The sequence below is a fragment of the Gopherus evgoodei genome, unplaced genomic scaffold (assembly GCF_007399415.2).
Source record: "Gopherus evgoodei ecotype Sinaloan lineage unplaced genomic scaffold, rGopEvg1_v1.p scaffold_42_arrow_ctg1, whole genome shotgun sequence".
NCBI classification, from domain to species: Eukaryota; Metazoa; Chordata; order Testudines; family Testudinidae; genus Gopherus; species Gopherus evgoodei.
In genome coordinates this window covers 138,475-153,482 of record NW_022060063.1, presented here as the reverse complement: position 1 = coordinate 153,482, position 15,008 = coordinate 138,475, and the positions used below count along the sequence as shown (strand labels likewise).

Sequence of the window (15,008 nt, the reverse complement as noted above, 5' to 3'; positions counted from 1 at the left end):
GGAAATACCTCGCCTGATGCATCCTAGAACTGCATTAATCTGTTTCACGGCTGCATTGTATTGGCAGCTCATAATTATCCTGTGATCAACCAATGCACATTGGTCTTTCTCCTCCTCTGTCACTTCAGTTGATAAATTCCCAACTTATTGCAAAATTATGCACTTGGGGACTAACAACTAGAATTTATGCACTATTAATTTTCATCCCATTTCTATTACTCCAGCTTTCAAGGACATGCAGATTTTCTAGTATGATTTTCCTGCCCTCCTCCGTACTGGCAATCCCTCCCTGCTTTGTGTCCCACTCCCACTTCTTATGCCAAGATCACTAATAAAAGCGTTGAGTAAGATTGGTCTCAAGACTGATCTGAGGATCTCCACTAGTAACCACCCTCCAGCCTGACAACTCACCGTTCAATATGACCCCCTTGTAGCCTCCCATTTAACTAATTCTTTATTGACCTTTCGGTTCTCATATTAATCCCCGTCTTCTCCAATTTAACGAATAGTTTCCCATGTGGAACTGTATCTAAAACCTTATTGACATCCAGATCATGTTTCTGTGGCACGATCTACCTTTTGTAACACCATGTTTTATTTATGTATAGTGCTGAAGGCTGGGAGGAAGTGTTAGCAATAGGCTGAGAATGGCCACGTGGAGGTTGGGGAGGGGATGGCAGACAGTGGGGAGGTGGGGAGGATGCGGCATTGGAGGGGAATGTGTTTTGTAGGAGTCCATGTCTCTGTTCCCTGTGGCCGTGGTGCATTCTGTACCAAAGCAGCATGTCAGCAGAGCAGATGCACACAGCGTAGCTCTGCCTGGAACATGCAGCGTTCACTGCCAGACGGGCTGGGCGATTTTTCAGGGACCCAGCTTGATATGCCTGGTTGGGGTGGGTTCAGTTGGATGGGGGTCTGGGGCTCTGATAGTTTGCGATGTTCCTTTTTGCATAGTCAGTTCTTTCCATTTATTGTTTTACCCCTACCTATGCCCGATGCCGCTCTCGTCTTAACTTGCTTTGGTTATTTCACTTCCAGTTTTTAAATGGGATCTAAGAATTGCAATGCTGAATGAAAGATAAACAGAACCATTTGAATGTTGGCCCAGAGCTGGTAGAACTTTACCTAGTGACGGTCGGTTGTAATGACCGGGTTCCCTATAGCATTTTCTGGTGGGGTGGATAAAGCAACGTCAAAGAGCCAAATGCGCGTTTTAGGGCAAAAGGGCTCATCAGGTGTTTGCTCTCTAAGGAACATGTCACCGGCCAGGGCTTGCAGTCTTTCAGGAGAGGTGCACTGGATTGTATTTAGGAATCTCAAAATAAAAGGTTAAGATGGCTGGTTCACAATATCCAATGAAATCTTGCAAACAGTTATACAAATGGACCCTACTGCTGTTAAAACAACATGATATTAATACTAATTCAAAACTGACATTAAAATTATGAGAGAAACGCATGAGAAAGGAACTGACACCTACTTACCATTTCTGAATGCCTAAAATTTTGACACTCCCTCACACCATCTTTTTTTAAAAGCGATGCCCAGCCCAGGATTTGGCTACACTTGCAGTTGTACAGCGCTGGGAGTTACAGCTGTCTTCGTACAGCTGTGTAGGGAAAGCGCTGCAGTGTGACCACACTGAGAGCTACCAGCGCTGCAGTGCGGCCACATTTGCAGCATTTGCAGCGGTGTTGGGAGTGGTGCATCGTGGGCAGCTATTCCAGCGTTCAAGTGGCTGCAAGGTGCTTTTCAAAAGAGGAGGGTGGGTGGGGGAGACAGAGAGAGTAGATTTTTGGAGCTGACACTGTCTCAGTTCCCTGCCTTGCAAGTTCTAAGGACTGGAAGATACACAGCATCAATCTTCAATCATTTTAAAAGTTGCGACCCCTTCCCCCAGCCCTCTCTCATTCACTAAATGCAAATAGCCTTCAGAGCAGATAAGCAGCTGCTCCAACACGGACCCCCCCAGCCCCCCTCCGGGCTGCTTCTCTCCTCAAGCAAACATTCCAAAGGGATCCCCCTGCCTCTGCTGGAGTAAACAGGAGCTGTGTTTGTGTTTTAGAGAAGCAGCTCTGGGAGCCCCGAGTTCACAACAAAACAAAGAGAGGCATCCCAACAAAACAGAGTGTTATCTTAAAAGCATTATGGGAAGGTTTTGGAGGTCAGTTACAGTGTAGTAAGATTAATCACTGTTTACACTGGCACCCCAGTGCTGCAAGAGCAGCGCTATAGTCGTTATTCCCCAGGCCGAGGTGGAGTATGGCCAGCGCTGTATCTATTGGGTTTCTGCCCGCCCAGTGCTAAAGGATCCCCCCTCAGCCTAAGGGGAGGATCTACAGGACCTCAGAACCCCACTGATTCCGGGGGACAACTAATAAAAGAACAGAGACAGGAGTGCAGTCAGAGGGTCATAAGAAGGGAGCCTGATGGGGACACCGAGCAGAGAACCCCGGACAGTGCCCACTGCTCCTCGAAGGCGTCAAGGGAGCCATTAGATGCTGCCCAGAGGAACTCTGCCCAGATACGTGAACGGACTAAGGATCAGAAACAAGCCTCACAGTCACAGGAGTCTCCATTGGCCAACCTCCTCTCCCTGGTTGCGTGGATGGCTATTTTAGCCAGGGCGAGGAGGAGGTTGACCAGGAGGTCCCATAACTTTGTGGGCCACAGATAGGGAGTGCATAGAGAAGGAGGTAAGGGGAAAAGTGCAGCCAGAAACGCAACAGGATATTGGTGAGGAGCTGGTATAGGGGCTGCAACCTGGCGCACGCTAAGTATCTGTAGAGATAGATGCTTAGATCTACAGTCCCAAATCCTAAAAGAGCTCCAGACCCTTACTTCAAGTATCTACAGGGGGGCTGTGAGTGGGGCATCAGGTACTGAGTGTTGGACTCTTGCTCTTTCAGGGGCCGGTGACCTTCGAGGAAGTGGCTGTGTATTTCACCAGGGAAGAGTGGGCTCTGCTGGACCCTAGAGGGGTGTCATGCAGGAGAAGTAGGTAGCTATATATGAGGGGTGGTATGCTGTGCCCCAATTCCCCAGCACGGTGCTAGGGGGCACTGCGCTGGAGGGAGTGGGGTGAGGGCTCAGTAGGGGGTGCTGTGCTGCAGGGAGGGTGGCGGGGAGCCTGTTGGGGCTGCACTCTGCATCCAGAGCACTAGACAGGGCCTTGCTCTCTGCCCTTGGGGCCACAGCCTTTCCCCACGCTGCAGGGCTGTGCTGAGGGTGCCTGGCAGCCTCGGCAGGTGGGAGTGGCGCTCCAGCAGTGGCTGGGGGTGCAGGGCTTGGGAAAGCGGAGGGTCGATCAATACTGCTCTGTGCTCAGGGTGAGCGGGGGGCCTGAACAAAGCCCCATTGAGGGAGCAAGGAGCCGGCTCGGCCTTCTGCAGCCACACAGCTCAGGGGGCCAGGAGGGGAGATCAAAGGGGGCTGGGCACCTGGCACTTACTTCACTGGGGGCCCATGTTAGAGTCCCCAGCGTCAGCCCCACGAGCCGCACCAGAGCTCAGCAGAGCTAGAGCAGGAGGCTGGGAGCCAGGACAACACGGGGGGGTGGGGGAGATGTGAGCTCAGACCGTGGGAAGCTTGGGGGGGGATTTTTGGGAGGTACCCCTGTCCCTCTGCAGGAGGGACGCATTCTTTTGGCTTAATCATTAGCAACAGGCAGTGGCTCTTCCATGCCCTGGTCCCAGCAGGGCTGGGGGTTCCTTGGGCAGCAGGAACCAGGGGCCTTATATGGACTTTGATTTAGTGCCCTGGCTCAGTCTAGAAGCCTCCCTTGGACCCCACACTGGGCTCCCCCCAGCTCTGCCAGTGCTCCTCAATCCTGACCCGCAGCCCCTGCTGTCCCTGTGCAGTGCCCCAGTCCCTACTCCTAGAGGGAGCCCAGGACTGGGCACTGGCAGACTTATGGGGTGGGGGCAGCCCAGGACTGGGCTAGCAGGGTTCTTCTGAGCATAAATAACTCTTGGCACCCTCACCCCTAACACCCTTCTCCCTCAAATGCCCCAGTCATCCCCACCCCCAAGTCCCCATCTCTGTGCTCCCTGCCACATCCCCACCCCTCCCCCCCATCCCCTCAACCTTCCTGGCAGGAACAGCCCCTCGGTAAAGGGGGAGTCCAGGCCTCCCCAGCTTCCCTGCCCTGGCCCCCAGGGTCTGTTCCCACAGGGACTGGCCAAGTCTCCCCACCCAAAAGGGCCGGATGAGTGTCTCTGATCAGCAGGCGCCTGCTGGGTTCAAAGGCTTTTCCCACAGTCTCGCCTGGAGCTCAGCCCCAGGGTCAGACTGGCCTGGCTCAGGGACAGGGCGAGAGCTTTCCCAGCCCAGGGCCCGCATCTCATACTGCCCCCAACCCGGGTCCTGCCCCACACATCCCCCAGCCCCCCAACTCAAGGCCCCTTTCCTGCACTGCCCCAGTCCCCAGCCCCACCCCAGGGTCCCTGCCCCACAATGCCTCCGACTCCCCCCTCACCCCCCGCCAGCACAGGGCCCCAGGTCTGCATTGTTCTCAGCCCCTCCTACCCTTCTGCACTGCCCCCAGCCCCGCAGCACAGGGCTCCCACCTCCCAATCGAGGTGACTCCCACTAGGGCTGGTGCAAGGATGTTTTGCGCCCTGGGCAAAACTTCCATCTTGAGCCACCCCTCCTTTCCCCAACACCCTCCAAAAACTAGTACATTTAGCATTATAAACAGCCTGTCAGAACGGGTAACGTCTGCGCTCGAGGAGAAAAATGATGTCATAGCCAATTTGTACCATAATGAAGCAGTATGCTTCAGCCCAGCCCCATCGCAGAGCCGACCTAGGCTGTAGTTCAGGGGTTGGCAACCTTTCAGGAGTGCTGTGCCGAGTCTCCATTTATTCACTCTAATTGAAGGTTTCATGTGCCAGTCATACATGTTAATGTTTGTAGAAGGTCTCTTTTTATAAGTCTATAATATAGAACTAAACTATTGTTGTAGGTAGAGTAAATAAGGTTTTTTAAATGTTTAAAAAGCTTCATTTAAAATTGAATGAAAATGCAGACACCCCTTTCCCCCCCCCCCCGGGCTGGTGGCCAGGACCCGGGCAGTGTGAGTGCCCCTGAAAAATCACTGCCTACCCCTGCTCTAGCTGTAATGTAGGAGAGAACAAGTTAAAGCCTGACACTTGATCAGCATGTCCTCTGCTGCCCTGTGCATGCTGGTCGCTGAGGTGGTAGTTGCTATGTGTTAGTTAGGGTGACCAGACGTGACAGTCCCCATTTTAGGGGACTTGTCCCCCATCCCAACCTTACATTGGTCTGGGCGCACTTTGTCCCGATATCGGGGGGACCGTGGCAAGCCGGCGCTGCCGGCACCACTCACCGCTTCCTCTTGGGCCCTGGGGCAGCGCAGCGGAGCTCTTGGCGCTCTGCAGAGATAAGCCCTGCCCCGGGCACACAGAGGCAGCCAGGCGTTCTCCGCTGTGTGCTACAGCAGGGCTTGTAGATCCGGGCTGGGAGAGCCACGCCCCAGCCTGCCGGCCGGCAGGAGCCTGCAGACAGAGCGCAGCCCTGGCTGCAACCCCAGGCATACAGAGGCGGCGAGGAGGGCTCCACTCCGTGGCGTGCTGCAGCGAGGGTGGGCTTGTAGATGCCGGCAGCGGGCAGGGAGCCCCCCTGTGTGAGCGACGCGACCCTAGGAGCCAGAAGGAGGGACCTGCCTGCTGGATGCTTCCTGGGTGCTGCTCCAACAGGTAAGCCCAGCTGGGACTCACTTGGCCCCCTGGTAGATCCCTCTGGGCCAAGGAGGTGTGAAACCTTACCTGGCGGCCAAAGGGGGGGGACCTGCAGAGAAGGGAGTGGGGTGGGTTCGGGGAGGCGAGGCCAGCACCAAGCCACTTGCCTTTCTCCCTGCCTGCACTGCAACAGATTTGGGTTTATCTTAATATTAAGGGGCGAATTCACATGCAAAATTCTCATTGAATTCAATAGGTGCTCCATGCATATAATGACGTCTGGAGATGGCCCATAATTTACACACTGACAGAAGCAGAGCTTGGGCTTTATTACACTGCTGAAGAATAAAGTTTATCTAATATTTGTGCATATCTCAGACACTTGAATGTGTGCCCATGTCTGTTGCAATAGATGACACTCTAGATAGGTTGTAATCTCTGCTCCTTTGTTTTCTTTTAGTTTGTCAACTACAACACTTTATTGTGCTCACACATGGAAAAAATATAGTAAATTTGATTTACAGCCTTATTAATGCTCCCTGTTGGACTTTGGTAAACTGTCCTGGGTATTTTTATGACCTTCATTACTGTGGTATCTGTGCACCTCACAATCATAGAACTGGAAGGGACCTCCAGAGGTCATATAGTCCAGTTGCCTGAACTCAAGGCAGGACTAAGTATTATCTAGACCATCTGTGACAGGTGTTTGTCCAACCTGCTCTTAATAATCCCCAATGATGGAGATTCCACAACAGCCGTAGGCAATTTATTCCAGTGCTTAACCACTCTGACAGGAAGTTTTTCCTAATGTCCAAGCTAAACTGCCCTGGCTGCAATTTAAGCCGATTGCTTCTTATCCTCTCCTCAGAGGTTAAGAAGAACAATTCTTCTCCCTCCTCCTTGCAACAATGTTTTATGTACTTGGAAACTGTTATCATGTCCCCTCTCAGTCTTCTCTTCTCCAGACTAAACAAACCCATTTTTTTTCAATCTTCCCTCATAGGTCATGTTTTCTAGACCTTGAATCATCTTTTTGCTCTTCTCTGGACTTTCTCCACAATCTTAACATATTTATCCTCACAACTCCCCTCAGAGGCAGGATCGTGCTAATATCCCCATTTTACAGATAGCCTCTCTGTGCATCAGTTCCCTAAGGCCCAGCTCCTCAAAGGTATTTAGGCACTTAACTCCCATTAAAATCAATGCACTTAGGTGCTTATTTACCTTTGAGGATCTGAGCCTTAAGTGGCTTACCCAAGGTCTGTGATGGAGCAGGGAAGCTGGGTCTCCCAAGTCCTATGCTAGCACCTTAACCACTGCACCCTCGTTTCTCTTTTATGTTTCATCCTAATCTGTGACTCTCCATACTTTCATTGGCTGTCATTAATGTAATATTCTTCTAAACAAGATAGTAGTAGCACAGTGCACTGAAGGAACTGCCATCTCTTTTTTTAACACACACTGTGCTAATGATTTCTACAGGTGCCATGTCACTCTTCTCATCGAATGAAATGTTGCTCAGATTGATGAAAGGGCAACAGATATGTTAATTTACAATACTTGGCTATGAAGGGCTAGATTGTATCTTTGTACCTCAGTCCTGAGTAGATACATAGAGCTAAAACACCCCTACGGGAGCTCAGCAAGGGATTTCACCATGGGCAGAGACAATCCATCCATGAACTTCCAGATAAGCCTGCTACCCCTAGTCCTGAGCTTAGCCTGCTCTAGTCATTCTTCTTCTCTTTCTTTGAGAAGATTTCTCTTCCTGGGGTGTGCAGAGAGGCATCAGTCTCTGTGGTCCCTCAAATGCAGTGACTATGGCTGGCCATTTGGCAGGGCTTCATTGGGGAAAGGTTTTGTGCCTCCATCAGCACCAGCACAAGGGCAAGTTGCAATCTGGTCTTAAGCAAAGCTGTTAATTAGACAAACTTGTGTTCAGTTACTGGTAATAGTTGAAGGCCTGATCCTGCAAATGCACAGGTGAGGAACTTTACTCTTGTGAGTAGTCCCACTGAAAGTCAGTGGACCCACTCACGCATGGTACTAAGCACTCTGCTCCTAGGCTTTAGTCACTATAATGTCCTAAGTGGGCCATAAGCCTGAGCCTTCCAGAAAGTCACTCTCGGCCTTAGTGGGAAAGGACTAGCTCTTCTGTTTTTAGAACAAGAGGTCACCAAATTAATAGGCAGCCAGTTTAAAACAAACAAAAGGAAGCATTTCTTCACACAGTCAATCTGTGGAACTCTTAGCCATGGGATGTAGTGAAGGTGAAGACTAAAGAAAGGAAAGAATAGAATAAGGACAGTGCACTTCAAAAAAAGCAGATGTCAACAAACTCAGAATGTGTAGGGAAGAAAATGGAGTGGGAGGAAATGTTAAGTAGGAGTTCAGGAGAGCTGAGAGTTTCTCAAGGAGACAGTATTAAAGGCACAATGGCAAACTAGCCTGATGCACACAACGCACAGTCACTGTTTGACAGAGGATGTTGTGAAGGCCAAGACTATAACAGGGTTCAGAAAAGAACTAGATAAATTCCTGGAGGATAGGTCCACTAATGGCTATTAGCCAGGATAGGGAGGGATGGTGTCCCTACCCTCTGTTTGCCAGAAGCTGGGAATGGGCAACAGGGGATGGATCACTTGATGATTACCTGTTCTGTTCATTCCCTCTGAAGCACCTGGCATTGGCCACTGTTGGGAGACAGGATACTGAGCTACATGGCCCTTTGGTCTGACCCAGTGTGGTCATTCTTATGTTCTTTTCTCTGGCATAGCCCTGGCCTACATTTAAAATTTAGTTCAACTTAGATCTCTTAGAGGTGTGAATTTTTCACACCACATAGCACTGTAATTAAGCTAACCTAGACCCTGGTGTAGACACGGCTAGGTCGACAGAAGAATTCTTCCAGTAACATAGCTGCCACCACAGTGGGAGGAGGTTTACTAGAGTGATGGAAAGCCCGCTTCCATTGATGTAGAAAGTGTCTACACTATGGTGCTGCAGCAGGACTCACTGATTCCAGACCTCTGTGTTGTAGTTTGCTTCAGCTGTTAGTGGCTGAAGCTGGGGCTGAAGGCAGGACTGGGGGCCTCCCCTCTGTGACTGTGGCTGGAGCCACAGCTAGAACTGGGACCCTTCACTCCCCTGCCCTACAATTGCATGTGATTTTGCAACCAGAAACCTGTGCCTCTATCCTGCAGCTTCAGCTGGGGGCTGGAGCTGGAGCCCTGTGCCCCTGGCCCTGTGGCTTCTACTGGGGGCTGGAGCTGGGGCCATGAGTCTTTCCCCTGTGGCTTGTAGTGCAGGCTCAGCAGGGGCCGAACAACCCCTCTTGCAGCTTCCTAGGGCTCCCTCTCATGGCTCTGTGCCCCCATGGCTGTCGTGTCCTCTCCCTCTGCCTCCCCCGCCCCCCCGCTCGCCCAATGTGTCCTGATATTTCTCTCTTGCGATCTGGTCACTCTAGTGTTAGTCCTTGTCTTCTGGCAACACCCTGATCCACTGTGAGGGCTGCGTTACTTCAGAAGCCCAACCCACGGCTGAATCTCCAGCTCAGACTGCAGTGGACGGGGCCTGTGGCTAAATCCAGATCACAGACCTGGGGTTTAAAAGACCCTTGGAAAGTGGATTCTGTTCTGATGTTCCACGGTTGCTCCCAGAACTGGGACTGAGCAGAAGTGGCCCACAGCCTTGGGGATGCTCTAGTTGTGGTTGGAGGCAGGGCAGCTCAGTTGGTGAATGCAGTTCAGGCTGCCTGGGGTCTGGTCAATGCATTGGCCCCAGCCGCTTTGGAAAGGAGTCTAAGGGTATGGCTACACTTGGAGATGTGCAGCGCTGGGAGTTACAGCTGTGTTCGTACAGCTGTGTAGGGAAAGTGCAGCAGTGTGGCCACACTGAGAGCTACCAGCGCTGCAGTGTGGCCACATTTGCAGCATTTGCAGCGCTGTTGGGAGTGGTGCATTGTGGGCAGCTATCCCAGCGTTCAAGTGGCTGCATCGTGCTTTTCAAAAGAGGGGGGTGGGGTGGAGTGTGACAGGGAGCATGGGGGAGACAGAGAGAGTGGATTTTTGGAGCTGACACTGTTCTCAGCTCCCTGCCTTGCAAGTTCTAAGGACTGGAAGATACACAGTGCCTACCTTCAATCATTTTAAAAGTTTTGGCCTTTCCCCCACCTGTCTCTTATTCACTAAATGCAAATTATGCACTCCTAAATAGTCTTTAGACCATATAAGCAGCTGCTCAACACTACCCCTCCCCTCTCTCCTCAAGCAAACAGCTGTGAACATTCCAAAGCAATTCCCCTGCCTCCGCTCCCTCACTCGCTGGAGCAAAGAGCAGCTGTGTTTGTTTTTTAGCTAAGTAGCTACAGGGAGATGGGAGTTCAGCCATTCTTCCGGTTTGTTGTGGACAGGAATTCTGGGATACCTCCTAATACCCTGGAGGCCAATAACAGCGCTTTTGGTGGCTACACTTGATGACCAGCGCTGCATCACCAGTGCTGGAATCGCTACACCCCAAGCAAACCAGGTGTAGATCCAGCGCTGCAAGCAGGGAGTTGCAGCACTGGCTGTGCTTTGCAAGTGTGGCCAAAGAGTGAGTTGCAGCGCTGTAACCCCATCACCAGCACTGCAACTCTCCAGTGTAGCCATGCCCTAATTTGGCCTTGACATTAGTTAGAATTTGGGGAGGGGGTTTCACCAGAGAGAACGGCATTTAGGGGCTGCAGGTAACACCGCTATCAGATGGTGTGTGACCACTGCTCACCGTGAGCCATGCCCTATGGGGCCAGCCAAAATCCGGTGCTTTGTAGGAGCGAAACAAATAGATTTATTATGGTATCACTCAGGAGCCTCAGTCATGGACCATGGCCCCATTTGCAAGGCGTTGTACATTATTCATTAGGTGTATTATGGTCGTACCTAGGAGCACCAGTCATGGGCCAGGACCCCATTGTGCTGGGTGCTGTACATTATTTATTAGGTGTATTATGGTAGCAACGAGGAGTGCCAGTCATGGGTCAGGGTACCATTGTGCTGGGCAGAAGAAAAAGATGGTACTTGGCCCGAAGAGCTGACGATCTTATTGCTTAGCTTGGCTGTGTAAGGGGCCCAAGAGACAGGCCCGGCAGTTCCCTGAGCGGGGCATGCCTTGGAGGGGTTCTATATGCAGGATTCAGCATTCAAAGTCTTTGTCGTATTATCGTCCCCCACACACAGTAGGGTGTCCCTGGATCCTCTCCATTCAAGAGGTGCTGGACAGGATTAGTTGTCTTGCTGCACGGGGCCAGATCCTTAGTTCAGCTGCGCTCGTGTCCGGCTTGGCAGAAAGGAAGGGGGCTCAGAGCCATGGCCCATCTAGCCCACCACCCCACCATGATCGCTGACTGGGGGCTTTGCTAGGAGCATATCGCTAGCTGGCCTGAAAGCAGCCTCTGAGCCACTTCCCCAAGGGGTCCTTCCACCAGCCAGTGGGTCCTGGCTCAGGGCACAGCCATCCTGTCTGAGCCCCGCCACTAATCCCTGTCTCTTTCCCTCGCAGAGATCCTCAGCGTTGTCTTTCTCAGCATGAAGAAGGAAAGAGAATGGAAGGTAAGCCGGCCGGGCCTGCTGCCCAGGTATCCCCCTGGGGATATGCTATATCCATATATTGTGCTCCTCCCTCTCCAGCCTCTTGGGATTCATTAGGAACCTGAGGTTTTCCAGGCTGGATCAGATCCCTGCTCTGTGTAGCCCATCATCCATCCCCAGCTAGGCTTGGGTATGTCTGCCTTCCTGCTGCGCTGGATCAGACCCAGCTAGCCCCTTATAACCCCCCTACCCCCCCACACACACACCGGATCAGACCACTGGGCCCAGTGAGCCAGCCTGGGTGGGAGGCGGAGCAGGAGAGCGCCAAGCATGGGCGCAGTATGCACCATTGGGCAGGCAGGTTATTGAGCCCCCGGCATGGACTGGGCTGGGGTGTGTGGAGCAGTGGGCTAGGCCGGTGCGGCAGAGGGAGCAGAGGGGACTAGCTTTCCCAGTGGCCAGATCTGGTGCAGCGGGATGCTGGGTTGCACAGAGCAATGGGTTCATTCGGCATGGCAGGAAGGCGGTGGAGATGTTGGGCTGATGGCCTACAGGGCTTTCCTAGGGGAACACGGAGACTCCCCTTGTTCCATTTCTCCGTGCCCTGCTCCTGGTTCTGTCCGAGGGCTGAGGAGCAGGTATGTGGTGGATCAGAGCAGGGCACTGGGAGCTAGGACTCCTGGGTTCTGTCCCTGCCTGTTGCACTCACTCTGTCATCTGGGTGAAGAGGCTGATCTCCTCCAGTCTAGGAGGATGGAACCATTCCGAATGGCTAGGTGTCCCATGTTTGTCTCCATCTCCTACATCTCGTACCAGCCACTCTGCTCGGAGCTGCTCTCCTTGTCGCTCCTCACGCAGTCCTTAGCACAGTCAGCTCAGCTAAGTGCAGGCTTGGTAACAGCCCTGCCACTCTGCTGTGGAAGGGCTGGGCCGGGAGCAGTCGGCTCTGCCGTTAGCAGTCGCTCTGCTCCCTTGGCTATGCCGTGAATGATGATGGTGGGCGGCTGGGCTCAGAGCAATGAGTAGCTCCCCTCTCGCTACCCCAGGTGCTGATCATGGACCACCCCAGCACGCGCATCCTCTCATCGTGCTGCAAGATGTCTGACATCGTAGATGAAGGCATCACGCGTGAGTGGCCCCTCCCTCCCATCTGCTCCCCCTCCCAGGGCTCCCCTCTCCCTTGGACACACCTCACAGTCTGGGAGTTGACTTGTCTACATTCACATTTGCATCCCCCTTTGCAGCCCTGTAGATGCCCTCCTTGCTATTGGTACCTTCCCAGCAAGGTCTAGTTCCCTTAGCCCCGTGCTTTCAGCTTCTAGAACCTCTTCAGCGCTTTTCTCAGTCTCCTGTTAACGCCTCGCTGCTTCTCCCCCCCACTGCGGGAAGGGTCCTGGCTGGGGAGGGGGAATGCTGGCTACCTGCTCCAGGGTGGAGAATCCCTGGGGTTGAGGGGCATAGAGCTGAGCCAGGACTCTAGCGGGGTGCCCCCAGCACAGTACAGAGGGACGTTCCCTCCCTGCTCCGTACTGTCGCAGCCCACGGCCCCATATCGAACCGGCTGCTGCATTGTAGCCTGTGGAACCCCCCAGCCTGTTGCCAGAGAACATCCCTGTTCCCCTTGGCTTTCTCTTCCCCCCATCCCCATGGAGAGCGGCTGGGGCGGGTGGCTAGGACACGCTGACCCACACCCAGTGTCTACTCTCTCCTAGTTGTGGAAGATATTGATAAGTGCCAGGAGCCAAATCCCTACCTGCTCAGCCTTGTGGAGAAGGCAGGAGCTCGGGCCTGGGGCAGATTGATGGGGAGCAGGGGAGACCCTGGGGTAGCTCCTAGTGCTTCCTGGAGGTGGCGCTGTCCGAGGGCATGCGCAGCACGACGTCAGGATGGGAAAGGGGCCAGTAGGGGCTCCCCAAGAGGCTGCTTCCCCGGAGCTGGGCTTCGTGTTCTTTGCCACGTGAAGCACAGACTGTCCCCCAGACCTCTCCGCCGTGCAGTCCCATGGGGGTTGGATGGGAAGGTGCAGCAGGCGGAGAGAGGCGACCTCAGCTGAAACTGAAAGCAAAGGAGAATCGCTGAGGCAGGGGCTTTGGGGGAGGAGGTCCTGCGTCTGCAGCAGGGAGGCGAGTGGAGGGAGACCAGGGGCAGGGGACGCTGGCAGAGCATGGTGAAGCCCAGAACCTGCAGGGGCTGCGCGTGGAGGAAGCGCTGTAGGAGAGGTCTGTGATCTGGGGCTTGGGACAGGGCAGCCAGGTTCTCACCTGTCACAGTGGCCGGTTGCAGAGTCCAATCAGCTTCTGAACACCTGCCTGGCTAGCTGGTGTGGAGAAGCTGCAGGTGCCCAGTGTGGCGCCGGGGGAGAGAGCGGGCTCTGATGGCGGCTGCCTGGGATTGCTGCTCGGCCGGCTGTTCCCTGGGCACTGCTCAGAGCCCACTTAGTTCAGCAGCAAGGCCAATGCCAAGTCCCGTCTGTGGCCGAGCACGGACACTTGTGTGCCAGCGAGAGACGTGCCTGGGCCCTGAGACTGTCCTGGGCACATGCCCTGCTCCAGGTGGGGAGGGAGTCCTGTGCCAGAGGGGTGAAAACCAGCCCACCTCCTGACGGCATCATGCTGGGCCCTGAGTCCCCAGGGGCTGGGCATGGGCTGGGCCCTTCGGGCAGCAGGGAGGGGGCTCGGCCGGTGCTGACAACTCCCCTCCCCACTTTGCAGTCGGTGCAGGCTCTGATCAGTGACTTCCAGGGCAGCCACACCTTCAACTACAAGGTGGCTCACGTCTTCTTCATCAGCCGTGAGTATCAGGGGGCAGCGGATCCCCCAGCTGGGAGCCTGGCCAGCGACAGACTGGGGTTGGGGTGGGGTTTCTATCTGCCAGCAGGCCAGTGCCCCAGCAGACCAGACCGAACGACCCCACCTATCCCTTCCCCCCTTCTGCTCCACGGGCCTGCCTCCAGCCAACACGGCTCACAACATGCACCCAGAAAGGCGGCCTCTGGCTACCATTCCCAGCATGCATTGCTCCATCAGTCCCAACTGGGGTGGTGAGATGGGACACCACCAGAATTCCCAGTGTGTCAGGGTCACATCTGCTTCTCCCCATTCCAGCGGCAGGGGGATCCCAAGTCCCCGTTCCTCCTTGTGCATCATTTGGAGTTATACAGTCTGGTCACTTCCCCCTGTGGAGGGGCTGAGGGCAGCGTGTGAGACAAGGGCTACATAGGAGAGATTGTGCCCCCCTCCTTGCTGCTGATGCTGCAGAAGGCGAGAACCCGGCGTGACTCTGGTTTGGTGGGGCTGGACTCATCGTTTACTCCTGTGTGGCCCTGCTGGCTTGCCCAGGTTCCCCACAGGTGTGCAGCACTACGCCCCTGCTGTGCCCGTCCTGACCCTGTCTGTGGGGGCTGGCGCTGTGCTGGGGCTCCTGAGCCCTGTACCTGTCACCCCCAGCCACTGCCTTTGCCTTGCAGCCTGTCCTGAGCCTCTGTTCAAGGAGCTGAGGAAGTCACGGATCACCAAGGCCATCAAAACAGTCAAGGAGATCAACATGGCTTTCCTTCCCTACGAGAGCCAGGTGAGGGGTGGCTGGGCTTTGGAGGAGCCAGGCCGCGGGGTGGACGGTGACGTACGACACCCCACTCTTAGTGTTCAACGTGGCGTGGGGCGAACCTTTCCCTTCTAGGGCCCTAGATTTGATGCCAGCACAGGGCAGCAGGGACTAGCCTGCTGCTCACACCCTGTGA

At 54.1% G+C, this 15,008-nt stretch overlaps 1 protein-coding gene across 1 annotated transcript in view; it reads left to right on the top strand.

Annotated features, from left to right (window-relative positions):
* The first annotated feature begins 2,900 nt into the window (after positions 1–2,900).
* Positions 2,901–15,008, top strand: part of LOC115642575 (syntaxin-binding protein 2-like) — a 139,969-nt gene continuing 127,861 nt past the window's right edge. The window contains exons 1-2 of the mRNA XM_030546189.1: positions 2,901–2,997; positions 5,462–5,720. Of these exons, the coding sequence (XP_030402049.1) occupies positions 5,618–5,720 (103 nt within the window). The 5' untranslated portion in view covers positions 2,901–2,997; positions 5,462–5,617. The remainder of the gene's footprint in view (positions 2,998–5,461; positions 5,721–15,008) is intronic.